The sequence below is a fragment of the Acipenser ruthenus genome, chromosome 3 (assembly GCF_902713425.1).
Source record: "Acipenser ruthenus chromosome 3, fAciRut3.2 maternal haplotype, whole genome shotgun sequence".
NCBI lineage: Eukaryota > Metazoa > Chordata > Actinopteri > Acipenseriformes > Acipenseridae > Acipenser > Acipenser ruthenus.
The window spans coordinates 74,829,175-74,856,124 of NC_081191.1; the positions used below are offsets into that span (position 1 = coordinate 74,829,175).

At 38.0% G+C, this 26,950-nt stretch overlaps 1 protein-coding gene across 1 annotated transcript in view; it reads right to left on the bottom strand.

Moving 5' to 3' along the window:
- Window positions 1–9,009: 9,009 nt before the first annotated feature.
- Window positions 9,010–26,950, bottom strand: part of LOC117435269 (protein-L-isoaspartate O-methyltransferase domain-containing protein 1-like) — a 32,720-nt gene continuing 14,779 nt past the window's right edge. The window contains exons 2-6 of the mRNA XM_034058311.3: window positions 19,248–19,704; window positions 12,896–12,998; window positions 11,992–12,163; window positions 11,631–11,754; window positions 9,010–9,868 (exon numbers count right to left, since the gene is read on the bottom strand). Of these exons, the coding sequence (XP_033914202.1) occupies window positions 9,507–9,868; window positions 11,631–11,754; window positions 11,992–12,163; window positions 12,896–12,998; window positions 19,248–19,554 (1,068 nt within the window). The 5' untranslated portion in view covers window positions 19,555–19,704 and the 3' untranslated portion in view covers window positions 9,010–9,506. The remainder of the gene's footprint in view (window positions 9,869–11,630; window positions 11,755–11,991; window positions 12,164–12,895; window positions 12,999–19,247; window positions 19,705–26,950) is intronic.

Below are 26,950 nucleotides of genomic sequence, written 5' to 3' on the forward strand. Positions count from 1 at the left end.
GCCTGCCACCCAATCAGACAGCAGGATCACATTACATTGCAAGTGCTACACTACAATGCAACAACATGATATAATGATGCTGCAATTGCAAAGCTTGTAGATGTTTAAAGTTAGCGTGAGGTGAATTGTCTCACCGTGGAACCCAGCACAGACTGACACTACGCATTCCATTCTCATTGTTGGGGTTCTCCTGGGCCGTGTGAAAGCCTTTTTCACACTATAGAATAATGAACATGATGTCTCTACTAGCAGCTGTCTCATATGGATCTCTGTGAATTGTGTTGGCACTGAAAAGATGTGAATTTACTTTACATTTGATTTATTTGGCAACTACGGTAATTTAATAGACAAATGAATGCAGAAACCACAGGATAAAGGAAAAAATAAATACATTACGCAGTCAATTTACATAACGTTGAAGTGTTGGTGTTGATAGCTTACTGTACAGTATATGGAAAATTCACTTCTATAACAGAAATCCCATTGGACCCAAAACTAGCACTGACTTATGGTCATAATGAGATAATGTGGGGTTCTTTAATGGGATTTATCTAGCAAATTAAAATTTGATATAGTACCTTTCAGTATCTAAGCATTTTTAAAAAGACAGGTCACACAGCTCTAGGATTTTTTTTTTTAAAGCAGGTCATACAGCTCATAAGTCAAAAAAGAAATCTAATTAAGAAATACCCCTCAGGGTGAAGTCAGATATTGGCATTAGTATAGCGAACAGGTAATAATTCAGTCAAAGCCTTCATATTTGCTTAAATATCTACTTTATTATAATTGTCTCATGTAAAAACATGTGTTTTACATTTTTTGTAACAACACACCACTTGTTACTCCAGGGCCAAAAAGTCATTTGACCTTTTTGTGCTTCCCCAACAATGTGTCAAACTGTGTAGATGTGTTTCAACATATAAATGACCTTTGTAACATGTTGGCTTAGTTTAGAGTGCCTGAAACACGGTATTTCCAACAGGGTGGTTGGTAAAAGGGGCCAGCTGGGTTTGGGACTATAATAGACTGGCTCGAAGGTGTCACGTACATGGGGACAATTGTGGGGTTTTATAGGCTGGCACTGACTGGCTCAACACATTTTTGTAATGTTGTGTTGTGTATTTATTGGATAGTTATTAGATAGCTCACAGTCTGACCTCACTCTGAGGTTAAGGATAAAGAATGAAGGATAAGGCCTCAGGCACATGTGTATTAGGCAAAAGCTTTAAAACTATTGAGGTTAAAAAAGTACCTGCATCTGGTGTATGTGTTATTGTAGGTCCCACTTTGCCTGAAATATAGGATGTGGGTGAGTTCTTAAGAGCATTTATCAATTGAAAGTATTGAAAAATGATTGCTGGGCCCTGTATTCTAGTAGAAGCATCATGAGTTTCTTTTCAGTGACTTATTCAAATAGCTACAGAGAAATATTGAAGAAAAATGCATGGGTCCTCATATAAAATTAATGATTTTCTTTTTTTCTCTATGGATGTTACAAGGAAGAAAAGTGTTGCATTATAAATCTCTGTATGTCTGCTGATGGTTATAGTGAATCATCATTGAGCAGTATTGAGCAATATTTCCAGAGGATTTATTTTACAGTGCCAGAGCAACATTTATTAAAATACTGCACAGTAATCTTGTTAGATGGGATTAGGGAAGCAGCTGTGATGGAATACTATTCGAAGCAAGAGAAAAGTCTTGTCACTCGAAGAAATGAAGGTTCATTTCTTAAGAAGATCAAAGGTTTGACCATATTAAAAAGCTGGTCACCGTACCCCATTTAGTTTTGGAGCCAGAGAACACTCGTACCACTGTAGGATCTAACTAGAAGTTTTTCCTCCAGCACTATCTGCAGAGAGGAAGTACTACTGGTACTTTCTTTTATTAGTACTCCCTGTAGGGTTTTTCTTTTTGTCATAAATCATTGCACAAGTACATGATTGTTTTTAACTGCTACTCCTTAAGCTGAAGGCTCTCCAAAGAGCTGCAGTTTCCTTAAGTTCCTGCTAGTCAACTACCATCTCAGGATGTTTTAATGGTTTCATTTGCACAGTTGGAACCAAGACTTCTTTGTTGCTGCACTTAAGCAAAATAATGCTCCAGATCTCTATGTTTTAGCCTGTTATTCCCCAAAGAGGGTGCATATCCCTGGTATGGTGGAGGCATGCATACAGACACCCATATATACATATGTCTCATTTTATCACTTATCCAGTTGTGCTTGAATTTAGTTACACAATTCTCAAAATTGCACCCTTGAAGTTTTGCTCTTGTAGTACCAAGTCATCATAAATTTGCAAACGAATCACTGCCTTATTATATACATAAAAAATGAACAGAATGTGAAATAAATCAATTGCCCAATAATAATATTTGCAACACATTATCAAGGTCAGATATAGCAGAGTATAGCCTACATGTGGAACAACGCTTCTGACACATTATTCTTGTTCATGATTTCTCCAGGAAAGCATCACAAGGACTTTTGAAGGCCAAAACTAATTCTTGGATCAATAACCAGCAAACCTCTCTGATATGACTTTTTTCCTGTTGCACATTTTGAAAGGATACTGACAGCTACATTTCTGTTTGCTCTGTTCTCTCTCCTACCACACAGCCAACATGTGCTGACCAGCGAGGTAATGCTGATTATTTACAGAGGTTCCTGTGATGTCATTAACTCCTACAATGCAGCCAATTTCATATCTACATGCGCAAAAGCAACGTTCTGCATATTTTAATTAATCCAGTCTGTGTAATCCTCTCATTTAGCCATGGTGAACACATTTCTCTACCCTCAGGATACACAGTCATATCTCTGCTGTTTCTCAGAAGGCTACACTACTCAAATAATTTCACTAGTGGGACATCATCCTCCTAAATTTGTTTTCAAATAGATCCACTTGCCATTAATTTGAGCTGTCCATGGAATGTACTGAATCAGTTATACTATGCTAATATTTATGGCAGATATTTAAAAATTGATACAGAATCCTGGTTGGTATAGATGGCATGGAGATAAAGGTGTTGACAGTTTATCTGTCTGCATTGTTATTTTGTCAGAGCAGAGGCTCTGCATGTATGTGTGTTTGGTGGCCATCTTGGCTCAGGAGTGAAGGAACTGATAGCCATTGCTTGTCTGCTGTTTTGTGTAAGAGTTTGTTTACAGTGTTTTGTTTGACCCTTTAATTTTGTTCCTGTGTTTGTTAAATAAAGGTTCGCAAGAGTGCTGATCTGCAGTTTCAGTGTCTGGGTCTTATAATTCAAGGGTGCAGACCAGCCTTGCCCGGGACACTACACCACATATTTGTATCTGTCTTCAGTTATGGCCTTCCACATGGAAACAAAGCTGCAGTTTCTGATATTCTAGGTCGCTTTAAGCCACATTTATCATTATATATATATATATATATATATATATATATATATATATATATATATATACAGTACTGTGCAAAAGTTTTAGGCAGGTGTGAAAAAATGCTGTAAAGTAAGAATGCTTTCAAAAATAGACATGTTAATAGTTTATATTTATCAATTAACAAAATGCAAAGTGAGTGAATGGAAGGAAAATCTACATCAAATCAATATTTGGTGTGACCACCCTTTGCCTTCAAAACAGCATCAATTCTTCTAGGTACACTTGCACACAGTTTTTGAAGGAACTCGGCAGGTAGGTTGGCCCAAACATCTTGGAGAACTAACCACAGTTCTTCTGTGGATTTAGGCAGCCTCAGTTGCTTCTCTCTCTTCATGTAATCCCAGACAGACTCGATGATGTTGAGATCAGGGCTCTGTGGGGGCCATACCATCACTTCCAGGACTCCTTGTTCTTCTTTACGCTGAAGATAGTTCTTAATGACTTTCGCTGTATGTTTGGGGTCGTTGTCATGCTGCAGAATAAATTTGGGGCCAATCAGATGCCTCCCTGATGGTATTGCATGATGGATAAGTATCTGCCTGTACTTCTCAGCATTGAGGAGACCATTAATTCTGACCAAATCCCCAACTCCATTTGCAGAAATGCAGCCCCAAACTTGCAAGGAACCTCCACCATGCTTCACTGTTGCCTGTAGACACTCGTAAGCATGATGTGTCTTTCATCTGCTGCAGTAAGTTTCCTTGGCCGACCACTGCGTCTACGGTCCTCAACGTTGCCCGTTTCTTTGTGCTTCTTCAAAAGAGCTTGGACAGCACATCTGGAAACCCCTGTCTGCCTTGAAATTTCTGCCTGGGAGAGACCTTGCTGATGCAGTATAACTACCTTGTGTCTTGTTGCTGTGCTCAGTCTTGTCATGGTGTATGACTTTTGACAGTAAACTGTCTCCAGCAACCTCACCTTGTTAACTGAGTTTGGCTGTTCCTCACCCAGTTTTATTCCTCCTACCCAGCTGTTTCTGTTTCAGTTAATGATTGTTTTTCAACTTACATATTGAATTGATGATCATTAGCACCTGTTTGGTATAATTGTTTAATCATACACCTGACTATATGCCTACAAAATCCCTGACTTTGTGCAAGTGTACCTAGAAGAATTGATGCTGTTTTGAAGGCAAAGGGTGGTCACACCAAATATGGATTTGATTTAGATTTTTCTTCTGTTCACTCACTTTGCATTTAGTTAATTGATAAATATAATCTATTAACATGTCTATTTTTGAAAGCATTCTTACTTTACAGAATTTTTTCACACCTGCCTAAAACTTTTGCACTGTACTGTATATAACTTGTATATGTTTTCCATATACAGTATGTTTTTTATTGTTTAAAATTCAATGCTAAACATTTGTTTAAAAATCCATAAAAAGCTCTAAGAGGATCTTCACAATAAAATTAGATTTTTAGATAGTTTTACTGCCATCTGGTGGTATTTATTATCATTCCTATTCCTAACTGCCATTTGTAGGAAAACAATGCCTTTTGTCTTCAGAGTTGAACAGTTTCAAATGATGTAATGCAACTAGAGCTTAGGCATGAGGAAACTCTCTACAAAACTAGAAACACATTGAGAAAAATAACACATTTACCCTTCACCAAACACATATGTGTGACAAACTGTATGACACCCAGGAGTGTTGAGGGGTAGAGAGGCAGTGGAGACTGGGGTGGGTAGCACACAACATACATTTGAATAAGCTTGGGATTTTTAAATGCAGATTCACCACTTATGTTGACTCCAGTCATTCTTTCTAAAATATCTGAAGCAAATCATTCTCCAGTCCCTGAGGGGAATAAAAAAGACAATTAGCAACAAGCTTTTGAAGTTGTAGCTTATTCTGCTTGTCTAGTATTAAAATCATCATGCATTTAATCAAGTAACATAAACAGAGTGGGGTTGGGGGCAGACAAGCTCTTGCCCAGGTCAGATCATGTTGGCACAAAGAACAGGGCCTATATGTATCATTTGTGCATAAATAAATGATTGATTTGTTCGTAGGCATAACATTTAGAATTGTCACATGCATAATTGAATCCTGATTTATCAATCTTGTGTAAGGCACTCGTATACACGTTTCTAAGTACTGTAATAGATGTTAATAAATCACAATGTCATTAAAACTGTTCACACGTGGAAATTTGCTCTTAAAACGCCCCTAATATAGCCATATACAGTAAATGTAGCCCTCTGTCAGTGCTCCGTATTCTAGGCGAGTGCCTGTACTGCTGTTTTGAAGAATAAATTAATTGTGTTCCACCTGGCCACTTAGCCACAACATCTAGTAGATAGAGACGGACATCAGATATAGTCTGCACATTAATTAAATGTAACTGTTTTCTGTTCATGAAATTAAATTAGTTCACTCTTGGTGCTTTATTTACTACATTAGTACAGTCTATAGCACCGTATTGTATTGGGGAACCTAGCATTTTAATGCAAATCCCTTTCTACTCCAATCTGCTGTTCTTCCCTGTAGGGAAATTGAATGTACTGAAGACAGAGTGAAATGATCAAGTCCAAGCATCAATGCGTTAAAAGAGCTTGTGAAATGCCAGTTAAGTCTCCGATCTGCCTGTAAAAGCTATCAGTGGCCTAAAAGCCAATAGTAGACAGAACTTGAATATGTGCAGAAATAGGATATGTGCTCTTGGTTGGTCAGTGCAACCTGGGACCCAACATCTTGCACAATTCCATTTGGACTGCCTTTGGAAAGCGGTATCTTGCAATGTCTTCTGTAATTGCCAGCGTACAACTGAAATAAGGGAGTCACAAAAACAATACATTCTGCTCATTAAGTAATAATCATGGTGGTGGTAACCAACATTTATATCATACTACTGCCTAAATATTAATACAAATATTTATATTAGCATATTTGGTATATAAAAGTAATAATTTATAAAGGAATTACATGTGACAAACATTGCAATTTCAGCAATATTTACGTATATAACATAAATCTAATGGGAATGTTATTATTTTACATATTGCACTAATTACGGATCTTTAGCCGATTTTAATAGGAGCTTCAACAAGGTGTGTGTGAGTCTATAAACATTCTCACGCAAACTTCTGTGTTGATAAATTACATTCTTTCTGTCTGCATGTGCGCATGCACGAATGATAAATATGGGCCCTGGTTAGAGAAGCCATGCAGTCAGTTTTTGGAATCAAGGAGGAGAGGGTGTGCCTGCCAGGAGTTGCTGCCAAGCTCCTGTTATTCTGCCTGTGGTAACGGCTAGGTGTTTTTGTTAGTGCTCCAGTGGAAGGTAGGCTTTAGTTTAATAAGAGCTTTATTTGGATATTTGTGTGGAATGCTCCCTGACGCAGCGCTTGACCTGTATGCCTGAACCTCCACAGTAATCAATCCCATACCCTTACAAAAAATGACTCCTTGCTTCTGTCCCAAGTCTATCTGAACTTCCATTTCCAGCTGTATCCCCTGGTCCTGGTCTCTGTAATGTGCTTAACGTATTGGTCAAGGTTAACTGCCAACTTCTTTTAAGATTTTAAAGACTTCAATCATGTCCCCCCCCCCCCAATTCTTTTTTGTTCTAGAATAAAAATATTCAGTTATTTCAGCCTATCTTCATAGCTCAACTTTTTAGATTTCCTGGGTGATTAAAATCACGTCAACCATTCCCCCAAGCGGTGTGTCGGCATGGAACTTCAAGGGAAAGACATCCCTCAGCATAAGGCAACATTATTGCCTTTAGGATAATTTTATGCGAACCTTTTTTATAGAAAGTTTGAGGTTTTGAGTTTCACTACTCAAATGCCATAGTGCAAAGGGACATGGCAGGTAGCAACAGTAGACCATGGGGAATGGGGTGATATGGTTGGCCATTTCTGCCCTAGGGGAAGCCATTATAGAATAGGGCAGAAATGGCCAACCATATCACCCCATTCCCCATGGTCTACTGTTGCTACCTGCCATGTCCCTTTGCACTATGGCATTTGAGTAGTGAAACTCAAAACCTCAAACTTTCTTTATCACAATCAACTGAACACAAAAGACCTGGTATTTTTCACAAAAGTAAAAACAACATGATTTGAAAAAAATGTCCAGAACTGTGAGCAACATAAGGACACAACATATACAGGAATTGATTACATCGAAAATTTTATTGCAAAACCCAGTATTCAGAATTTGCAGAACAGTTAAAGCTTTGTTATTTATTTTTTTTCCAATGAAAAATTCTATGAATTATATAATGTAAAGTAATCCACATTCTCAACACAAAGGAAACACCATACCATAGTTTTATATTTCGATGATCTAAAAAGTATCTATGAAAATACATCTATTGCTTGCTGTACCTATAATATAAATTACCAAAATACAAACAGTGCAGAACAATGTCATTCTTCAAAAGCTTAATGTATAAAAACTTAAAAGAAGAAAACTTGATTCATTTTTGTTTTCAATAATATTAAAATTTCTACAATTCAGTTTACATGCTAATGCTAAGGATCAAGTAGGAGTTCAGTGCCAAAAAATATTTGGCATTTCAGGGATAGGAATTCAATTTCAGGTGATCCATACTTTCATGGTTGTACAGTATATTTGGCTTCTGTCTTCCTCAAGCAGGAATTTGTTCCACCATTAGTCTTGTCTTCATGTAGGCTCCTGGAACTACCATCTCCACCTATATTTCTCTATTACCTGGAGGGATTTAGAAAGCAAATGTTGCTTCTATTCAGTGTTCCTGGAAAGGACAATGTTCCTGATCCTTGTAATATATGCCACAGATAATACATGTGAAAGGCTTCTTTGTCATTCAAAGGTATATGGGAGATGCATGGTTGTCAAGCCTTCCAACCAACTACCTGACCTGTTTTCTTTGTATCTTACATACCTATTGAAGAAAACTAAAAATACAATAATTTAATTTTAAATGAAAGTAAAATAAAACAGGTAGTATGAAATAAATGCTGGTTGTGATCGAGGTGCACTGCATTACCATGTAGCAACAAGTGGTTTGGCTACAGGTAAGTAAAACATGGCCACATGCTTCTCTCATGCTGTAAATGTTTTTTTTGTTTTTTGTTTTTCATAAACACTTAAGGAATGTAAAAGCATCCCTGCAATTTACATGATCACCTCAGCAAATCAAAGCACTGCTGTCCCTGCTATACAAACAGATACAGCTATAGATTCTCTTAACACATCCTTGTCACTCCCTTTGCCAATAAGCAAAGCCTAATCAATTTGGACAAGTACAACTGACGGAGATGGAATTAAACAAACAAAAAAAAAAACATGACCAAAAGTTTTTTTTTTTTTTTTTTTTTTTTTTTTTTTTTTAAGATAAAAGAAAAAAAACACATATCTTGTTTCTTTAAAGGTCCCAGGACTACACACAGTCACCAGTATAATGTAATGCTACCATTTAAAGGGATAAGGATTGATTTACCTGTGGCTGGTAAGCTACAACAGTGTTCAAAAACACAATTTGAAAGCAGAAAAGTCTGCTCTAATATGCTTAAGTCAAACCAAATAAAGTGCATTTGCTCTATGTGCCACTGCAAGCCCCCCTGTATTATCTTTACAAAGGCAAACAAAGTTTAATTTCAATCATAATGTAATTATTGTAGAACATTTACTTAAAAATTCATAATAGCAAAACATTTGCAAACATATTTTCAGAACAAGCAAACTTTGGGAAATTGTTCAAAGCATCAAAATCTTTTGATGGACCATCACAATAAAAAAATTGAACCAACATAATTATGCTCAAAGCTTTGTTTGAACTATATATTTACTAGTATATGTTAGAATTGTTATTTTTTCTTTTTTTTCTTGTAGGTGACAAATTCTATGTCCACAAGAACAGTGTTTTGTTATGAACAAATAAGAAAGCAACATTAGCAGTTGCTCCTCAGATTTTGCAGACTAGATTTAAATCTATATAGGTTATAACTCTGTTCATTAAACTCTGCTTGTAAATTAGTGACTTCTTTTGTGACAGCCATTACCATGGCAGTCTCATCTACTTAAAGAACAAACTGGATACACCAAAAAAATTCTAGATTTAAAAATTGAAGTGTTTCAGTAGGTGAGTTATTTGTCCCTATAGTACGTCAAGTATGCTTTTAAAGATTCTGGTAAAGGCAAAGACATTATTTTTTCTATGAGCAGATTTTGCGGTGGCTCCTCTTGCTTGATGCTCTCATTTTCTTCCCCTTCTTTACTATCCTCCTCCATTCGTTCATCTTCCTCACTATCAACAGGCTGGGGGATTAGCTCATTTCCTACAAATACATAGGTGTTGATTCTACGCAGTCGACACCTCCTCCTTTTGCGCTTCTGAGGTGCTATCTGGGGAGTGCCTTTGGCCTGCGTTTCATCGTTGATTACGTTTCTAAGGGTGCGTCGAATGTAGATGCGGGCCAAGTCCTGTAAGTTTCTAACAGATATTGGGGCTGAAAGAAAAAAAAGTCAGTTGTAATGCTTAATAAATTAGCACTGGATACATGCTTTTTTTTCATTAGGTACAAATATTTGAATGTGTTGCAATTCCAGTGGCTTTAGGCCAAGTTCACTTCTGTTTTTAAATTTGCAAGTGAGATAAATAGCCCAAAATACTATATTTTTTAAGCAAATGTTTCAGAACTTCAGTGGCACAAAATGTTGTAACTCAGATCCAACAGGTACTGGGGACAATATTCGCTAAACCTACTTGTTAGTTTAAAGAGCTGGAGCAGATTTAATAGTAATGATTTATTCTTATATACATATACATACATACACACAGGTAGTGGACACAAAAATTAGAAACACCTGGGTAAATCATGGACACCAAGAATATTGAAAGCAAGGGCTTCCACACAGGTGTGGCTCATGCATTAATTAAGCAAATAACATCCCAGCATGCTTAGGGTCATGTATAAAAATGCTGGACAGGCCTGGTTGCCTATAATTATGGCTAGCATGGCTCAGCAAAGGGCAACAGTGGCCGGATGCGCATACTCCAGGATCGTGATATCTGTGCATTAATTCGAAGTGCAAGGCAAAACAGGTGAGCAACTGCAGAGCAATTGACTGCAAATTTCAACCTGGGGCGCAAGCACCCAGTTTAATCAAAAACAGTCCACCAAGAACTCCACAGAGCGGGATACCATAGTGGCCCAAAGCCCTATTAAGTGACTTTACATTGGTGTTTCCATTTTTTGTCCACTATCTATGTGTGTGTGTGTGTGTGTGTATATATATATATATATATATCTATATATCTATATATATATATATATATATATATATATATATATATATATCCAATCATAAATAGCCACTGATTTTAAAAGCTACATGGGTTGAATGGCATTCTGTATACCTCCGAAGAGAATTTCTGGACACTGTTACAAAGTAGGTTGTTTAGCATGGCTCTTAACAAGACATTTTTATTTCCATATTCTGAAAGAAAGATAATATGAATAACTACATAGATAAAATGAGTGATTAATATAGGTAAAGTGAGGGCAGGCTGACAACTCTCAAAATATTAACATGCAGGATTAAGAGACAAAGCAGAAAACAATCACATTATTTAGCTATGGCAGTGAATCCAGGTGTACAAATTCCATTTTAATTAAGAATTCCAGTTGAAATCACAACGTATATATTAAGTTGTGCCAACCAAAAAATGATTTTCAGCAAACATGAAAAACAATGACTTAAACACTACAAGATTGTCTTCAAACTATTCTTCACGTTACCAAAGCTGACATAAATATGGTAACCCTAGCACTGTCCTTGCAAATACTGTTAACCTAACACAACCGTGGGGCTATTAGACCAAATTGCATTAGCCGGGATGATGTAGTGTAGTACAACTTCTCCTACATAAATCTCATTCTTTACAGAAAGGGTCACTGACTAAATACAATTAGGAACATGTTTACTATTTTGTCTTCCAATGCATAGTTTCCACAATTACGAAACCTTAATGTCATAAAAAAAAAAAAATGTTTCTTTCGACATGCAAGTCTCTGTAAAACAGAGTGATTAGGTTTTTTCTGGTTCAATCCTTGCAGATAGATAGATAGATCGATCGATAGATAGATAGATATAAATAAATAAATAAATAAATAAATAAATAAATTCAAAACTGTTCAACAATGCACCAGTTCAAGCAGTATCGATAACAGTTTCACCCAAGGGAAAAAATACACATCCGATACTTACGCAGATTTACTGTATCTGTTTTGCTTCTGTCTGTTCTGTTTGGCTGAACAAGAGGTGCAAATGACACAGCAAGGATATTTTTGCTTTCCCATGCGCTCTGTCCTGTCCTCATTATCTGTGTCAGCTGTGGAAAAAGCAGAAAAAAACACAGTGCAAGGTATTTCAATGTTTAAATGACTTCATGTCTATATGTAGAGAATAATATATAGCAAACAGTGCATTATTACGCTGTTTAATGACATCATTTGAGATTTCCTGTCATTTTTAATGGTGGATTTAAAAAAAAAACAAAAAAAAAAAAAACACCCTAATAAGTACAGTATGAGCAAAACATTTACTAGTAGTTGTACAATAAACATACCTGATCTTCTATAGGCATTACAAGGATTCCCCCTACTTTCAGCAGTATTTTCATGTAGTTCTCATGATCTTTCTGAACTCCGGCACCACAGTAGATTCGGTCATACTGATGACAGTCTGAAGAAATCTCCAAGCAATTACCAACAACAAAGTTGGGCTCACAAAACTCAAACCTGACAAAAATTAAAGCAAATGGAATGTCTAATATTGTTCTGTTCAACAGAGAATTTACATTGCTTTCATAATAACCCTATGTGCTCTGGGTTTATAATAAGTGCCTGAAGTGCTTTTTTTACTGCATATAGAAAAGCCTGAATGGTATTCTCCAGTGTAATAATTTATCACACGATTACCTGGCTTTCTGTAGAACACACTATGAGATGTGTAATTTGCTACTATATTCAGTATAAGGCTGCATTTATAAAAAGTCCAGTACTCTGTGGTTTGTTCCAAAGCTGCATTAGCTGTGCTAATGTTTGGTTAAAACATATCTGTATACAGAAAGATTTGAAATAAACATCAGCTTTTGTATCTTACCGTAGTATAAACCAGAACTTAATTACATAATTACTTGCTATTGCTGAACAGAAATATGTGCGTTTTCATTGAAGTCAAACTGGGAACAACGCAAATCAATTGGTTACCAATTTATGCATTTCAGGAAGTTCACAAAACACAGAATTCTGCTATAAAAAAAATAATAAAAAATAAATTAAAAAGGAGAGAGACAGGCTAACACAATTTTAGTTAACACAACACATCAAATATTATGTAAAATAGCTTGCAGAATACAATATTTAAAATCACATTGGGACGAATTCCTCTTCATTAAAACACTTTTTTAAAACTGGAGATAATAATTTCGGAAATGTGGATTTACAGCTTTTAAATAACACAATACTCACTTATCAAAGCTATCACCATGTTTAATAAAATCATCTAGCTTTTCCCTGGCGTATTCTACCACATCTGTATGAAGCTCAACTCCATGGTTAACTCCAAATGGACCTAAAATTAAAAAGAAACAGGTCAATGGAAGGCTATATTAAGGAAAGATATGAAATAAAATAAGTAATTTGCTTTCTTACTGCAGTCCATGTACTCATGAACAGATACATTCTTAAAATAAATATGTACCGGTACTGCATGCACACATAAAATAAAAAATGACCTGCTGGCCCTTGATCAAATTAATTCCAGTACATTAGTAAAGTAGATTATACATTCATAAATCATTTTGACAACTGTGCCATTTTTCAGCCAAGGCTTTCATCTTTAATGTAAAGGTGCTCCAAAATAGATTTTTATATTGTTAAAATACATGGACTTGTAAAATAAACAATTATGTCACACAGGATAGAGCACATCAGTGGCCCGCGGAAACCTCCTTGGCAGGGCTGTATCAAGGACAGAGCGACCGTGGAACTTCATTGTAATATTGCCGCAAGGGGGGCTGTCATGGGGAATCCCCATATGATCTTCTTATATAATAGTGGCGGGGCAAACACAACAAACTGTATACTGTACATGTAATGTTTTGTCCGCTGATGTGAGTGGGTGTGTGAGTCTTTTTCGCTGGCTAATCTCTCTCCCTAGCAACCTGCCTGCGCATGTGTGTATGAATGCGAGTGGATATCGATGGGCCAATGGGTGATGAGTCAGCATCCATAAAAGGGCATTCTGCATGCCAATTGAGGGAATTGAGTAGAGCAGGTAATATGAAAGAGAGAGAGGCCCTTTGAATAGAACAGTGCAAGAACAATTTAATAAAAATAAAAAAGCAGTTTTACTTGTGGGCTAAATATCCAAAACCTGGAGGGGGGGGGGGGGGGGGGGGGGGTTGGTTGGGGATGTAAGTGGCTGCTTTGCGGTCATTTGGCCCACCATGAAATTTAATTGCCAACCCCTGGTGTACATCATACAGATGGATTAGCTGATTTCATTGTTAAAGGACTGATGGGTCATATTAAAACACTTGTTTAGCTTTAGAAAATTAGCTTTGCTTTTTCTGTGACGTATAGAAATATGCCACAAAAAAAAGGCCTGGAATAAAGTTTGTTTTTACTCTGCATTTGAACTAATTCTTATTTAATTTGTTTTTAATTATATTTGGCTGTGGCTCTTTTTTAGAACCTTAACCAAGAGTATTCAGTTTTCCTGTACCATTGGTTTTTCTTTACATGGAGATCAAAAGGTTATACAGACTTTGTGGTAGCAGCACACCCATAGATGCTAAATTCCCATTTACACTTTACTTTCTTTCAAAACTTCTAGATAATGAAACTAATTCATAACTGCTGATGACAGAACGATGTCAGGTAAGTACACAGAACAGGATTCTGTAAGTTATGTATAAAGTAGAGCCTACAGCATCAATTTATGGCTCACTATCGGTATCTTAACTTGCCACTGCCAGACATATAACCATCATTTTCTATAATAGATTTGTCATTTATCATTTACATTTAGTACTGTTAGGCGCTCCATTTCCATAACATCTATGGTTATTATATCAATGTAAAAGCTGATTGTTGTAGATCCTGTTCAAAGGAACCATAACAATAAATCCCTGTTGACTGCTTAGCAGATTACAACCAAGAAACAATGTAACTTCCCATGATTTGTTAACTTCAGGTTTTGTTTGAAAGTGGATGCTATGGCAGCCATCTAAATACATATTTTTAAATCTTTTCATTTTATGTTATTCCCAGTGTCAAAACAAAATGTTGTTGTTACATGTACATGAAGGTGTAGCTGAGAAACCTTGAAACACAAGTGTTTGCATGTTAGAGATACATGTTTGGCTGTCTAACAATGAATGAACCCTGAAAATTAATTTAAGGCTTGAAACTTTATGAAGGGTGTTTTAAAACACAAAAAATACAAATGAGTTATTTAGTTCCTCAGAAAAAAAGAAAAAGAAAATCAAGCATGATTGTAAATGTAATGCAACCCATTAAATTAACTTGTAAAATAATAACAACAACAACAACCACCTCTGTTAACATAATTCTGTCAAGTCACGTGAAGGTATTATGGACCAGATCATAAGTTCAACCCCTGGTCAATTCAACACTTTGTGATATTTCACTCTTCTCACTTAGATTATGTAAACATGTTAGAATGTCTATGGGTTATAAATTACATAAAATGTAAATCTTAAATAAAACAAAAAAAAAAAACACTTCATGTCCACAAGGAGGCACAATACACTAACATTTCAAAGCTACTACTTCATGTTTCATCAAAGACTAGAGTTGTTTTTTTTTTAAACATACTTCAGTTATCCTTAATTTGTCATCATTGTTCAGTAACAAAAACGTAAACACTTCATTTTAAGTAGGTAATAACAACAACCTACTGCCAAAAGTTTTGCATCACCCTACAGAATTTACAAATGTTGCTTCATAAAGTCAAATTAAACCTGCTGAATAATGTTATGCTAACATATTGAATTATATACTGATTTGTAGTTTTCCCATTTACTTAATGACAAACTGACAAATATTGAAAAATGTTTTGTGATATCATTTTGTAGTTTCCTTGATTACATGATGTTCAATAAAATATATAAATTATGTTTTTTATATATACAGTATATTATATAATATAATATATAATAATCCTACAATTGTAGGTGATGTCAAACTTTGCCATAGCTTGTATATACCATACACTGTATTGGCCTAATATACAAATTAAACAACACAGCTGGGGTACACTTTAAAAACATACTGACTGTACACATAATTGCAAGCCTTTCATATGCAAAGGCAAAGCTTCCTGTCTCCTAAGTTGTAGAATCATGGAGAGAAAAAAAAAAAAAAAAACAGGTTATGAACTGCATCTATATAATAGCATCAGATAAGTGCCAGTGCATTAGTTTAATCAACTCATGGCTTTAATAACAACCATTCAGACATCAATACCGTGAAAAAGTCAATTAGTTCTTGTGGCAAACGTACAAGCACAGTTTCATCAAATTTGGCAAATTGAGATAAAGGCCTAGCCATTCGGAGGCCAAAAGCTTCTGCAGAAGTAAGCCACCTATATCCTGATACACTCTCATAAAGTTGTTCTAAGTAATCCAATCAAGCTTAATCAACATTGGAAGAGGCAGTTTAGAGATATTTCCTGGTCTAAATGAGCAGTTGAGGAATTGCCTAAATACAGCCAAAACCCTCTATTTCCCAAGCCATTTTCAGTTCAGCACCCCCAAACATAAAGATAATGCTATATCAGCAACAGATGTACAGCAGGTGCCGCCTACAGCTTATCTAGCTTTTAAGGACTAAACTGCCTCAAAAAGCTGTTGTATACTCATCTACCATCATAATCCAAACTTGACAGGAGTAAATAAAAAAAAAGAAAAAAAAGAAAAAAAAGAAAAGAAAAGAAAATGTAAAACATCTAGAAATCTGAAGCCAGACATATATTTAACTTGAGCTCAACATTTAAATATATTACACAACAAAACAAACAAAAAAACACAACACAAAAAACAGAAATGTATCATGCATTATTAACATGTAATTTTGTTATGTAAAAATTGATTTTCTTCAAAAGTTCATCACAAAGTGCTGTAAAGAACAGAAAATACAAATAAACAATAAGAAAAATATCCAAATCTAAATTTAAAAAAGCCAGTTTAAACAAATAAGTTTTAAGGCAAGATTTTAAAACAGCCAAAGATTCAGAGTCCCTAATTTCTTTGGGAAAGGCATTCCACAACCTAGGGGCATAGGAACAGAAGGCCCTATCACCCACAGTTCAGAGTCTGGTCCTGGGGACACATAAGAGTCCAACATCAGTGGACCGCAAATTGCGTCTAGGGGTATAAACAGACAAAAGGTCAGTTATGTAAGGGGGAGACACACCCTTCAAAGCCTTAAAAGTCAATAACAAGATTTTAAAATCAATGCGAAAACGTAACAAAAAGCCAAAATGTAAGGATTCCAGATCAAGGGTAATTTCATCACCAGATCGAGACCTAGTCAAAACCCTGGCTGAAGAGTTTTGAACATACTGCAAATTTGTTTAGGGTGTTCTTGATAACTCCAGCAAGCAGGGCATTACAGTAGTCAAGGGTGACAAAAAGGCATGGACCAGTTTCTCCACAGCAGGCATAGAGAGAACAGGGCGTAGCCGGGCGATATTCCTAAGATTAAAAAAGGCCATCTTGGCGATATTCTGTACATGGCTCAAAAGTTAAGCTAGGGTCAAAAATGGCCCCCAAATTTTTCATTTTAACACATGGTCTGTACACCATCGACAGCCATGCTTAAACTGTTAGAATTACGCAGTTGGTGCAGAGAACCTAGTAACATGACCGCATTCTTATCACAATTAAATTGCAAAAAAAGTTTGTTGCATCCAAAGTTTAATATCAGTTATACAATTACTACGTATGGAAACAGCCACTTCAGTCAGGTTTAGTTTGCAAGTAAATCCAAGTGTCATCCACGTAGAGATGGAAATTCACACCATGATGTCTAAGAATTTGACCAAGTGGAAACATATACATACTAAATAAGAGGCCCCAATATGAAGCCCTGTGGAACCCGAGGAAACCGTCCCAGTAACGGACCTAAACCCTCCCAGAGACAAAATGCTTGCTTTCAGAGAAATAAGAGCTAAACCAACTAAGGACAGAAATGCCAAACAGGCTCTCTAACCGAGCAAGTAGAATGTTATGGTTTACGGTATCAAAAGCAGACCTAAGGTTCAGTAAAACTAATATAGAAAGAGCACCCGAGTCAGAAGCCATTAAAAGATCCTTTACAACCATGACAAGGGCTGTTTCAGTACTATGTAGCAGTCTAAATAGGTTCATAGAGTTTATTTATTGAAAGATAATTATTCAATTGTTGTGCCATAACACATTCCAAAATTTTAGACAAAAAAGGCAAATTTGATATAGGCCTATAACTACCAAAAGTATCAGTAACTTTTTTTGGCACTGGTATGCCTGCAGTGATTTTAAATGCTGAAGGCACAACTCCAGAGCTCAAAGACTGCTTGATTATATTAGTCACCAATGGGCAGAGAGCTGAAAAGCAGGAATGAAGTAAAAAAGTAGGAATGGGGTCTAACAAGCAAGCAGTGTGTTGAATTTTTGGAATCAATTCAGTCAGGCTTAGGGAGGCAACCTGGGCAAAATGAATACAGGGAATACCAATAAACTCAGGCACAGGGTAAAACTAAATAATTGGTGTGTCAAAAACTGGAAGTTGACGTATATTTTTTTCAATCTAGGTGATGCAAAATTCAAAAAAATAATTACATAGATTTTGAGAAGCTGATAATGTAGATGAACGGTTTGGCTCTAACAAGCGACTTATAGTGGAAAACAGAAGCCTCAGGTTACCATGGCCATTTTCAATAAGCCTGGAAAAATAAGTGGATCTAGCTGAGGCAGTAGCATCCCTATATTCATACAGGTGTTGTTTCCAGACCTGAAAGTGCAGTTAACCCGGGATCCTTCCACTTACGATCAAGCCTATGACAAGCTGCCTTCATAGAGCGCAGCTGGTCCGTATACCAAGGAGAACAGCGTGTATAGGAGAGAGATCGTGTTTTTCAGGGGCTGCATTACTAAGAATGGTATCCGGGTGTTATTGTAGAGCTGGACCATATCCTCCAAAGTGTCCACCAAGGAGAAACGAAGAGTGGAAACAATGGCATCAGTGAACCTAGCATGGTCAAATGACCTTAAGTTATGAAAAGTAATTAATCGTTTGGGATTACATGGAAGGAAAGGGAGTTCCAAATCAAACAAAATGGCCATGTGACCAGAGGTAACCAAGTCAATAATCTGCACATTAGAAGCTGCTGGGCCACTAGTAATAACTTAATGGCAAGCTTATCTTTTATACAGATATTATGATATTAAAAACACTAGCAAGGAAAGTCAGTAATATTTAATTTAAATGTTATGACTGCTTTTAAAACTACTCTCCTGGTCAACAAGGAAACATTTTATTTAAGTTGTTTTTATTATTATTATTATTATTATTATTATTATTATTATTATTATTATTATTATTATTATTATTATTATTATTAAATTCTGCGTTCATTTTTAATTGTGAAACACAATGTGCCACCCAATTTAGGCATATGTTTCTATACAAAAAAAAAACTCAACAGAATGAGACAGACACCTAGACAAGCTGACAGACTTATACAAAAATTAAAATTTACTATATATGAAACCATTTATCCATTTAAACTGGGAATAGCATAAATGGACATTACCTATGATTAAGCCCACCATTGTACTCAAGTAACCAGTTCCACTTCCAAGGTTCAGAAAGGACAACCCCTGTTGTAGTTTCAGTGCCTCCATCACTTCAGAGTAAATGCATGGTGCTGACAAATGAATGTTGCCATGCTTCCAGGCTAAGTCTTTGTAGGCATTTTCCCTGTATCCCTCCAAATAGTACTCTCCCCGATCAATGGCTCGAAAGGCTTGCTCCACCCTCTCAGTGCGAATGTACTGAGCCTCCTTCAGATTGTCGATTAAGTCATCGTTATCCTCTCCAGCACTCACAGCTCCTCCCATGGCTAGATAAGCAGAGATCCCAGACACACAAACTCCCAACAACTGGTCTTCTGCTTATCTTTTAGTGCAACAGGCAACACAGGAGCATGGGGGACACTAAGGCCAGGTGTGCTGTATGCTGTGAATCAGAGCAGAACAACCAGCAGAATCCTGGAGTGAAAGAAAAGACATTACTTCAATTAGTCAATACACATATTTGAACAAAATCACTACTCTTCTATGCCAGCAGATAGCAATATTTTTTATTTATTTATTTTTGCCCAACGGGCGCTTACGTGATTTGCTTAGAAAACTAAACAAAATGGAGGAGCAGGCAGCACTGGCATTCCTCATGACATTTAGAACCCAGAATGCAAACAGATGGACCATCTTCCTTTTGGGATCTCCTTAATGGAGGTTGTAAACTACATTTAATAAGTTCCTCGGGCCTCCTGTACAGCTGCAGGTTGATCGGAATCAATGTGTTTCAGTGTTGGTCTTGTGACCTGTCGAAAGTCAACAGTAGCCTAATGGCTATATGCCAGGTACAGTGTCACATGGACAAGACCTACCAGCCAGCATACCATGACTGACAGAGACTACAAATAATGTGGGCAGCACAAATGAGCATTTAGGATCTGCAAGCCAGATCCCAGCAGAGTAACATATAAAATATGGCTTGCGTGTTATGTATACATGTTTGGACATGTTACATTCAGTATATTGACATATTTAAAAAGGAAATGACTGTTCCATATTGGAAAGAGCTTGTAAAACCTGTTCAATTTAAAGTCTGCAGCCTCAAACAGAGGTAGCCAATTCTGCATAATTGCTTGGTTTTATCCTTCTCTTCCCTGTATCTTGAAGAAGGATGACCTTACTTATGTAAGTGTTATTTACTTAGGATCAACTGGCTGGCATGTTGCCAAAACTTTTGTATAAAACACACAATTTATACATACTATACATCCTAAAATAAGTATTTTGACTGCTTGCTGCCCTAATCTTTCATTGTATACATTACAATGCTAGTTATATAACAATGCTTTGTTTCTTTACACAGATATTTGAATCTGACAATAGCTCCATACTGTAGTTAAAAGGTTTGAATGCCAAAACCTTTATAGACCCTGCATGTAAATGTTCCATTACCATTATCAAGTTTATCACATTGGGTAAGCTGGTCTGAAGACATGCAACAGCAGGTTACCATGATCTACATTCAGATACCCTCAAGAACTTTTGGATGAACAGTTCGATATATGCATATACTTGCTTACTGTCAATTTCTACAAGTGTTATGGTTCTTTATTTGACCCAGTACAATGCAAATGAACAACAAATAACGATTCTAGTGTCTTGGTTTTCCTCATCGAGCAGCAGAATGATTTAATGTTATTGAAATATTCTGGTCGAAAAAGTAATTCATAGAAAGTCCAATTTTTAGTTAAACTATTTTAATTGGCTTTATGTGCTTTGTAATTAAATATGCTAATTCTGAATGCATGAAAAACACAAGTAAATAAAAAAAATAATACCGGTTTAATTTCTCTTGAGCTCATCTGCTATCAATATACTCAGGTCACTGGTGTAGATTCTGCACTGTAGGGTTTGGTAGAAGATTATTCTGTAACCTTGATACCTATCTGTTTGCAGCACTATGCTGCACAGGGGCAGGCATGTGTTGTCGGGACCACCTCTTCCTGGCTGGAGGTTATTATATACCAAAGTTACAATAGTTTTGTAGGAATCAGCACCTGACGGGGAGAAATTTAACTAATTAGAATAATTTTTCCAGGTTGTATTTTACTTTCAGGTATATCACCTAGAACTTCAAAAGACTCAAAAATAAACTTGGACACTGAAAAGACACTATATTGGTTTATTAAAGTACACTACTATTGAAATCCTTTCTTGGTTGAAATATATATATATATATATATATATATATATATATATATATATATATATATAATATATATAATATATATATATATATATATATATATATATAAAAAATATATATATATATATATATATTGTGAGACAGCAGGGAGGGGGTTAAAACCTCCCTGCGCAGAAAACAGGTGAAAATGCACACTGGTTTTAGTTTAATTGTATTTGTTTATTGTTAATTTAAATTGGTTAATTGTTTTATTGTTTAATTATCCCCTGCACCTGGTGGTTGTTATTAAATTAGGACCAGGTGCAGGGTACTTAAGGAGTGAAGCCAGAATGCTCCGGGCTGCTGAGTAGAAGGAAGCAGGAGAGGTGCTCTGCTTCTGAGCAGTCAGGAGAAAGAGGTACAGTTTAAACCTGTGAAGGTTTGGGGCAGGTAAACGGCTTAGCCGTCCTGCGAGTGAGTCAGGTTCCAGTGTGTATAGTAAGCGCTCCAAAAACAGAGTTAGGTTTTTGTTTTGTGTTTATTTTGTTTCTGTTTAATAAAAATAGCGCAACCGCGCTTTAAACCTCCATTTCTCTGTCCTGGGTCGCAGTTCTTAAAGGGGCACGAACCCGAGTGAGTGGCAAGATCGCTCACAAGTGGTACCAGAAGTGGGGCAGCGCCCCAAGAGACTCAGAGCAGAAGTGCAGGTTTTTAAAAAAAAAAAAAAAAAAAATGGACAAGAAGAGCAAGCAGAAGCTGCAACAGCAACTGCTGGAGGACCCAGCCAGCTTGTTCCCATGGTGCTCCTGGTGCGGGAACGAGGACCATCGCTGGCGGGCATGCCCAGAGGGGCTACCGGGTGACTGGTGTGGTCGCTGTGAGGAGTATGGGCACAACTGGGCCGGATGTCCCAATGCGCCGGCCCAAGCGTCAGCAGCAACACCGGTAGCTCCAGTGCCACTGGGTTCACCTACATCCAGAGAGATGGGGTTGGCTCCATTGAAAAGAAGGGAGCCAACAGAATTGGAGCTGCTGCTCCTAGAAGGGGAGCAGGCTAGCGGAGCTCCGTCGCCTCCCGAGGGTCCGCTGCCGTCGCCTCCCGAGGGTCCGCTGCCGTCGCCTCCCGAGGGTCCGCTGCCGTCGCCCAGAGGGGAGGAGCCGCCGCTGCCGTCGCCCAGAGGGGAGGAGCCGCCGCTGCCGTCGCCCAGAGGGGAGGAGCCGCCGCTGCCAGAGCCCAGAGGGGAGGAGCCGCCGCTTCCGAAGCCCAGAGGGGAGGAAGTGAAAAGCATACCTCCACCACAGCCCCGACCACCACCCCTACAGTCCAGTTCGGCGCCGCTGCGTCCAGTCCCTCACCCCTTGCTCCTGGACACCCTGCCGGTTTTCCTGGACCTCCCTGTGCTGGGCCTAGAGCCCAGGAGTCTGCAACACTGGCCACAGCTCTGCCCCTGGTTCCCTGCTCCGCTCTCCCCAAGCACCCAGACGTCGCTGGGCTGCTGCCAGACGTCGCTGTCGCTCCCCCTGTTCGCTGCTTCGCTTCCCCTGGGTGATCAGACATCGCTGCGCCGGTTCCCAGGGGAAGATCTCTGTCCACTGCTGCGTCCTCCAGTGCCCCGGCCTACGCTCTGGTCGCCCCTGTCGAACTGTTGAGTCCCCTTGTCGCCGGTGAGCGGTCCTTACCTGGCAGGGCCAGGATGTGGACAGATCCACCCTCAAGTCTGCCCGTGGAAAAGGGAGGAAAAGGACATTGATGGACTTGAGGTTGGGTGGTTGGGTTTTAAGGGAGGAGGTGGCCGTCTCGTGGCCTGTGTCTTGAAAAGACAAGAGGAGGGGTATGTGAGACAGCAGGGAGGGGGTTAAAACCTCCCTGCGCAGAAAACAGGTGAAAATGCACACTGGTTTTAGTTTAATTGTATTTGTTTATTGTTAATTTAAATTGGTTAATTGTTTTATTGTTTAATTATCCCCTGCACCTGGTGGTTGTTATTAAATTAGGACCAGGTGCAGGGTATTTAAGGAGTGAAGCCAGAATGCTCCGGGCTGCTGAGTAGAAGGAAGCAGGAGAGGTGCTCTGCTTCTGAGCAGTCAGGAGAAAGAGGTACAGTTTAAACCTGTGAAGGTTTGGGACAGGTAAACGGCTTAGCCGTCCTGCGAGTGAGTCAGGTTCCAGTGTGTATAGTAAGCGCTCCAAAAACGGAGTTAGGTTTTTGTTTTGTGTTTATTTTGTTTCTATTTAATAAAAATAGCGCAACCGCGCTTTAAACCTCCATTTCTCTGTCCTGGGTCGCAGTTCTTAAAGGGGCACGAACCCGAGTGAGTGGCAAGATCGCTCACAATATATATATATATATATATATATATTATATATAATAAAAAATCAGACCTCCAGGTAAGCTGCATACTGGGTGTTTTACGCATAGAACAAATATTAATTATTAATTGGAGATGTTATGTTACCCATTTCTAAAATCCTTATTTTGTGCTGATTCAGAAAATATATATTTTTGCCTGGGTATCCGTGACAGAGAGCGAATGAATCCTAGTTAACAATCTCCCTCCCGACCTGTGAGGGTGCTGTATAACAGGAACAGTGTGCTTCGTACTGGATAGTCTGGCAGTTCATTCCAGGGTCAGTCGGAAGGCTGCCATCCAGGAAGGGGGTGGAGTCACAATGTCCGAAGTCATCGTCCTAATGCGGTACGCGATGTGTCACTCATGGATTGGAGGAGACGTGACTAAGGGTGTAACAGGGTGTGTGACGATGTAATCTGTTCCCTTGATGTGGTTACTGAAAGGACCCATTTAGGAAACGGAAGTAATTAATTATTGTGAGTGTTTCGTGTTTTGTTTGTTTGATTGTGCTGTTTGTCTTTTGTCGCTGTTAGACGGCTAACACAAACCGGGAGCTGTCGCTACTAGCCAGCACCAAAACCCGGACTGCACTGCACCACTGTTTCATGAACTGCTGTATTTCACCCCACCTGCACTCGAGCAGTCTGGTGAAGTGATCATGTCTGTGTTTGGTGTTGTTAAAAAGTGTCATATTATTTTGGGACTGAAAACCTTGTTTTGCACAGAGCAATACACATTGCTGTGTAGAGCCTGTGTTTATTATTTAAGTGTTGCTGATACACAACCCAGCCAAATTAAGGAGCTGTTTTATTGAACGTTCACTGTCTTGTGTGTGTTATTCCTGAGCACTGCACCAACTACACCTGTGCATTGCAAGCCACTTTGCCACAGTATCTCATTCTTTGGTGGCGTACTGGGCACATGAAATTGTGGTGGGTGCTATTGAACATGGACTGCATAATTCGAAGCAGAAAAGTAAAATTATGGACGTTATCAGCCAAAAAGTAGCAAAATTCAGTTTTTTAAACCAGCCAGAAACCACACCTATCAATTTAATATATATTACAAAAGCATAATAATAATTTTATAAACTATGTATTTTATAACATTACAAAACAGGCCTTGTTTTGATAAAAGGTTGCCCACCACCGCCTGACCTAGTACAGTGCAACCCCATCACCGTGAGACCCAGTACAGCGCAACCCCACAAATAATGAAAACAATGTTAAAGAAAATATCTCCGAAGATTTCTATTTAACTGCTGCCCTGAAAGTTTTCAGTCAGTTATGCACAAACATTAATGTTAAACATTATTTTGTTGTCCTTACTTCTCCACCACGACTTTTAAGCCTGGTCAACCCATACTGTTGTTTGCTGCTAAACAGAATTGTCCCATGTGCTCTTTGAAACTAAAAGGGTGTTGTAGTCAGGCAATTTACCGTTATTGTAATTCTCTAAGCCACCTGTTGCATGTTGCAAGTTTTTACCTCTTTTTTAAAAGATTTACGATTGTACTCCAAGCTAACGCAGTCAGTGAATAAAGGCTATCCTTAAAATGTATGGTTTACAATTGAAACCAGAGTTTTATTGCTTAATAATAGGTCACAAAAAACCCAATTTTGTAATGTACCCCCTTGCCACTTGATATATTATTTAATTATTAAAAAACTTCTGAATTGGCTATGGAACAAAAATGTTCCATTCAAGTTAAGACTGTATACTGCCACCGAATACTATTCATGTCTGAAGTTACCCAAAGGAATTCAGTTTTCCACAATTACACTGGAGAAAGTGAAAATGAGTTGCCAAAGACGTAAGACTGCTGAGCAATGCTTCGAGTTACTAACAGAATTTATCTGAAAGTGAGTCTGGAGACGAAAAAGTTCTTGTCACTGACGCAACTGACTCTGGTGAAGAGTGGGTTTGTGTATGAGAAAATTCCAGCAGCAGTGAAAGTGAGGACAGTGCCAGCAAAGTGCCAAGACCAAGTGCGCAAAGAGATCGCCCAGCACTCCATTAGGAACATCTGGACACAGAACCGGACTCGAAAAGGGCCGCAGAAGAGGACGTGATTTGGAGACGATGATTCCTTGTCAATGCCCTTGGAGGAATTGGCATTTATTGCACTATTGTTTGTTCATGGAGTATATGGTGCCAACAGCCTGTCGCTGGACAGCTTGTGGTCCAGTGAATGGGGATCTTTTTTTTTTCCACCCCAGAGACAATGGCACGGAATTGCTTTTATGAAATTATAATTTTTTTGTGTTTCGATTTGAAGACAACCAGAAGCATGTGTCTTCAAAATAATAAATTTTCCCTGGCATCCTAAGTTTGGAACCGCTTCAATGATAACAGCATTCTTTGCTAAAAACATTACAGTGGATGAGCAGCTTTTTCTAACAAAAGCAATGTGTTGATGGACAATATATGTCCAACAAACCTGACAAATATGGGATCAAGTTTTGGCAGGCCGCAGACGTTCAGTCCAAATATTTGGTCAATGGCTACCCCTACTTGGGAAAGGATGAGACTCGCCCAGCTAACCAAAGGCTGGGTGACAATGTGGCACTTCGGCTAATGGGACCCTATTTAGGAAAATAAATGTTACCACCAACAATTTTTTTTCACCTCACTGCAAGTGACAACAGAGTTGAAGAAAAAAAAAAAAACTGGCTGGAACTGTAAATAAACAAAGGAAAGAACTGCCACCATCTGCAGGAGACTTGCAAACAGAGCTGTACTCCACTACAATTCTGAAACTCACTTTACAAGTGCAGAGAAAAAATGTGATTATGCTCAGCTACCTTCATCCATCAGTTACCATCAGGGACTGGGGACGTTTTACAATACAACGAAGTATGGAGTTGACATTTTAGACCAGATGGCAGGGAACTATTCAGTGAAAGCTGGGTCTCGCAGGTGGCCTGTTCATGTGTTTTACAATGTATTGGATCTCGCAGCCATCAACTCTTTTATTCTTTACAAGGAATGCACAGGCAAGAAGATAACAATGTTAATAGCAGCAGAGGGAGGCTTTCAGGTGTGGCACTTAATTTGTATTGCGCAGACCTGTTCTTTTATACCTTCCTGGCTTGTTAAATTATGAACAGGTGTATTAGTTTAACTTTTTTTTTCAGTAACAAAAGTAATTTCATCATCACTTTGTAAACCTCCATCAAT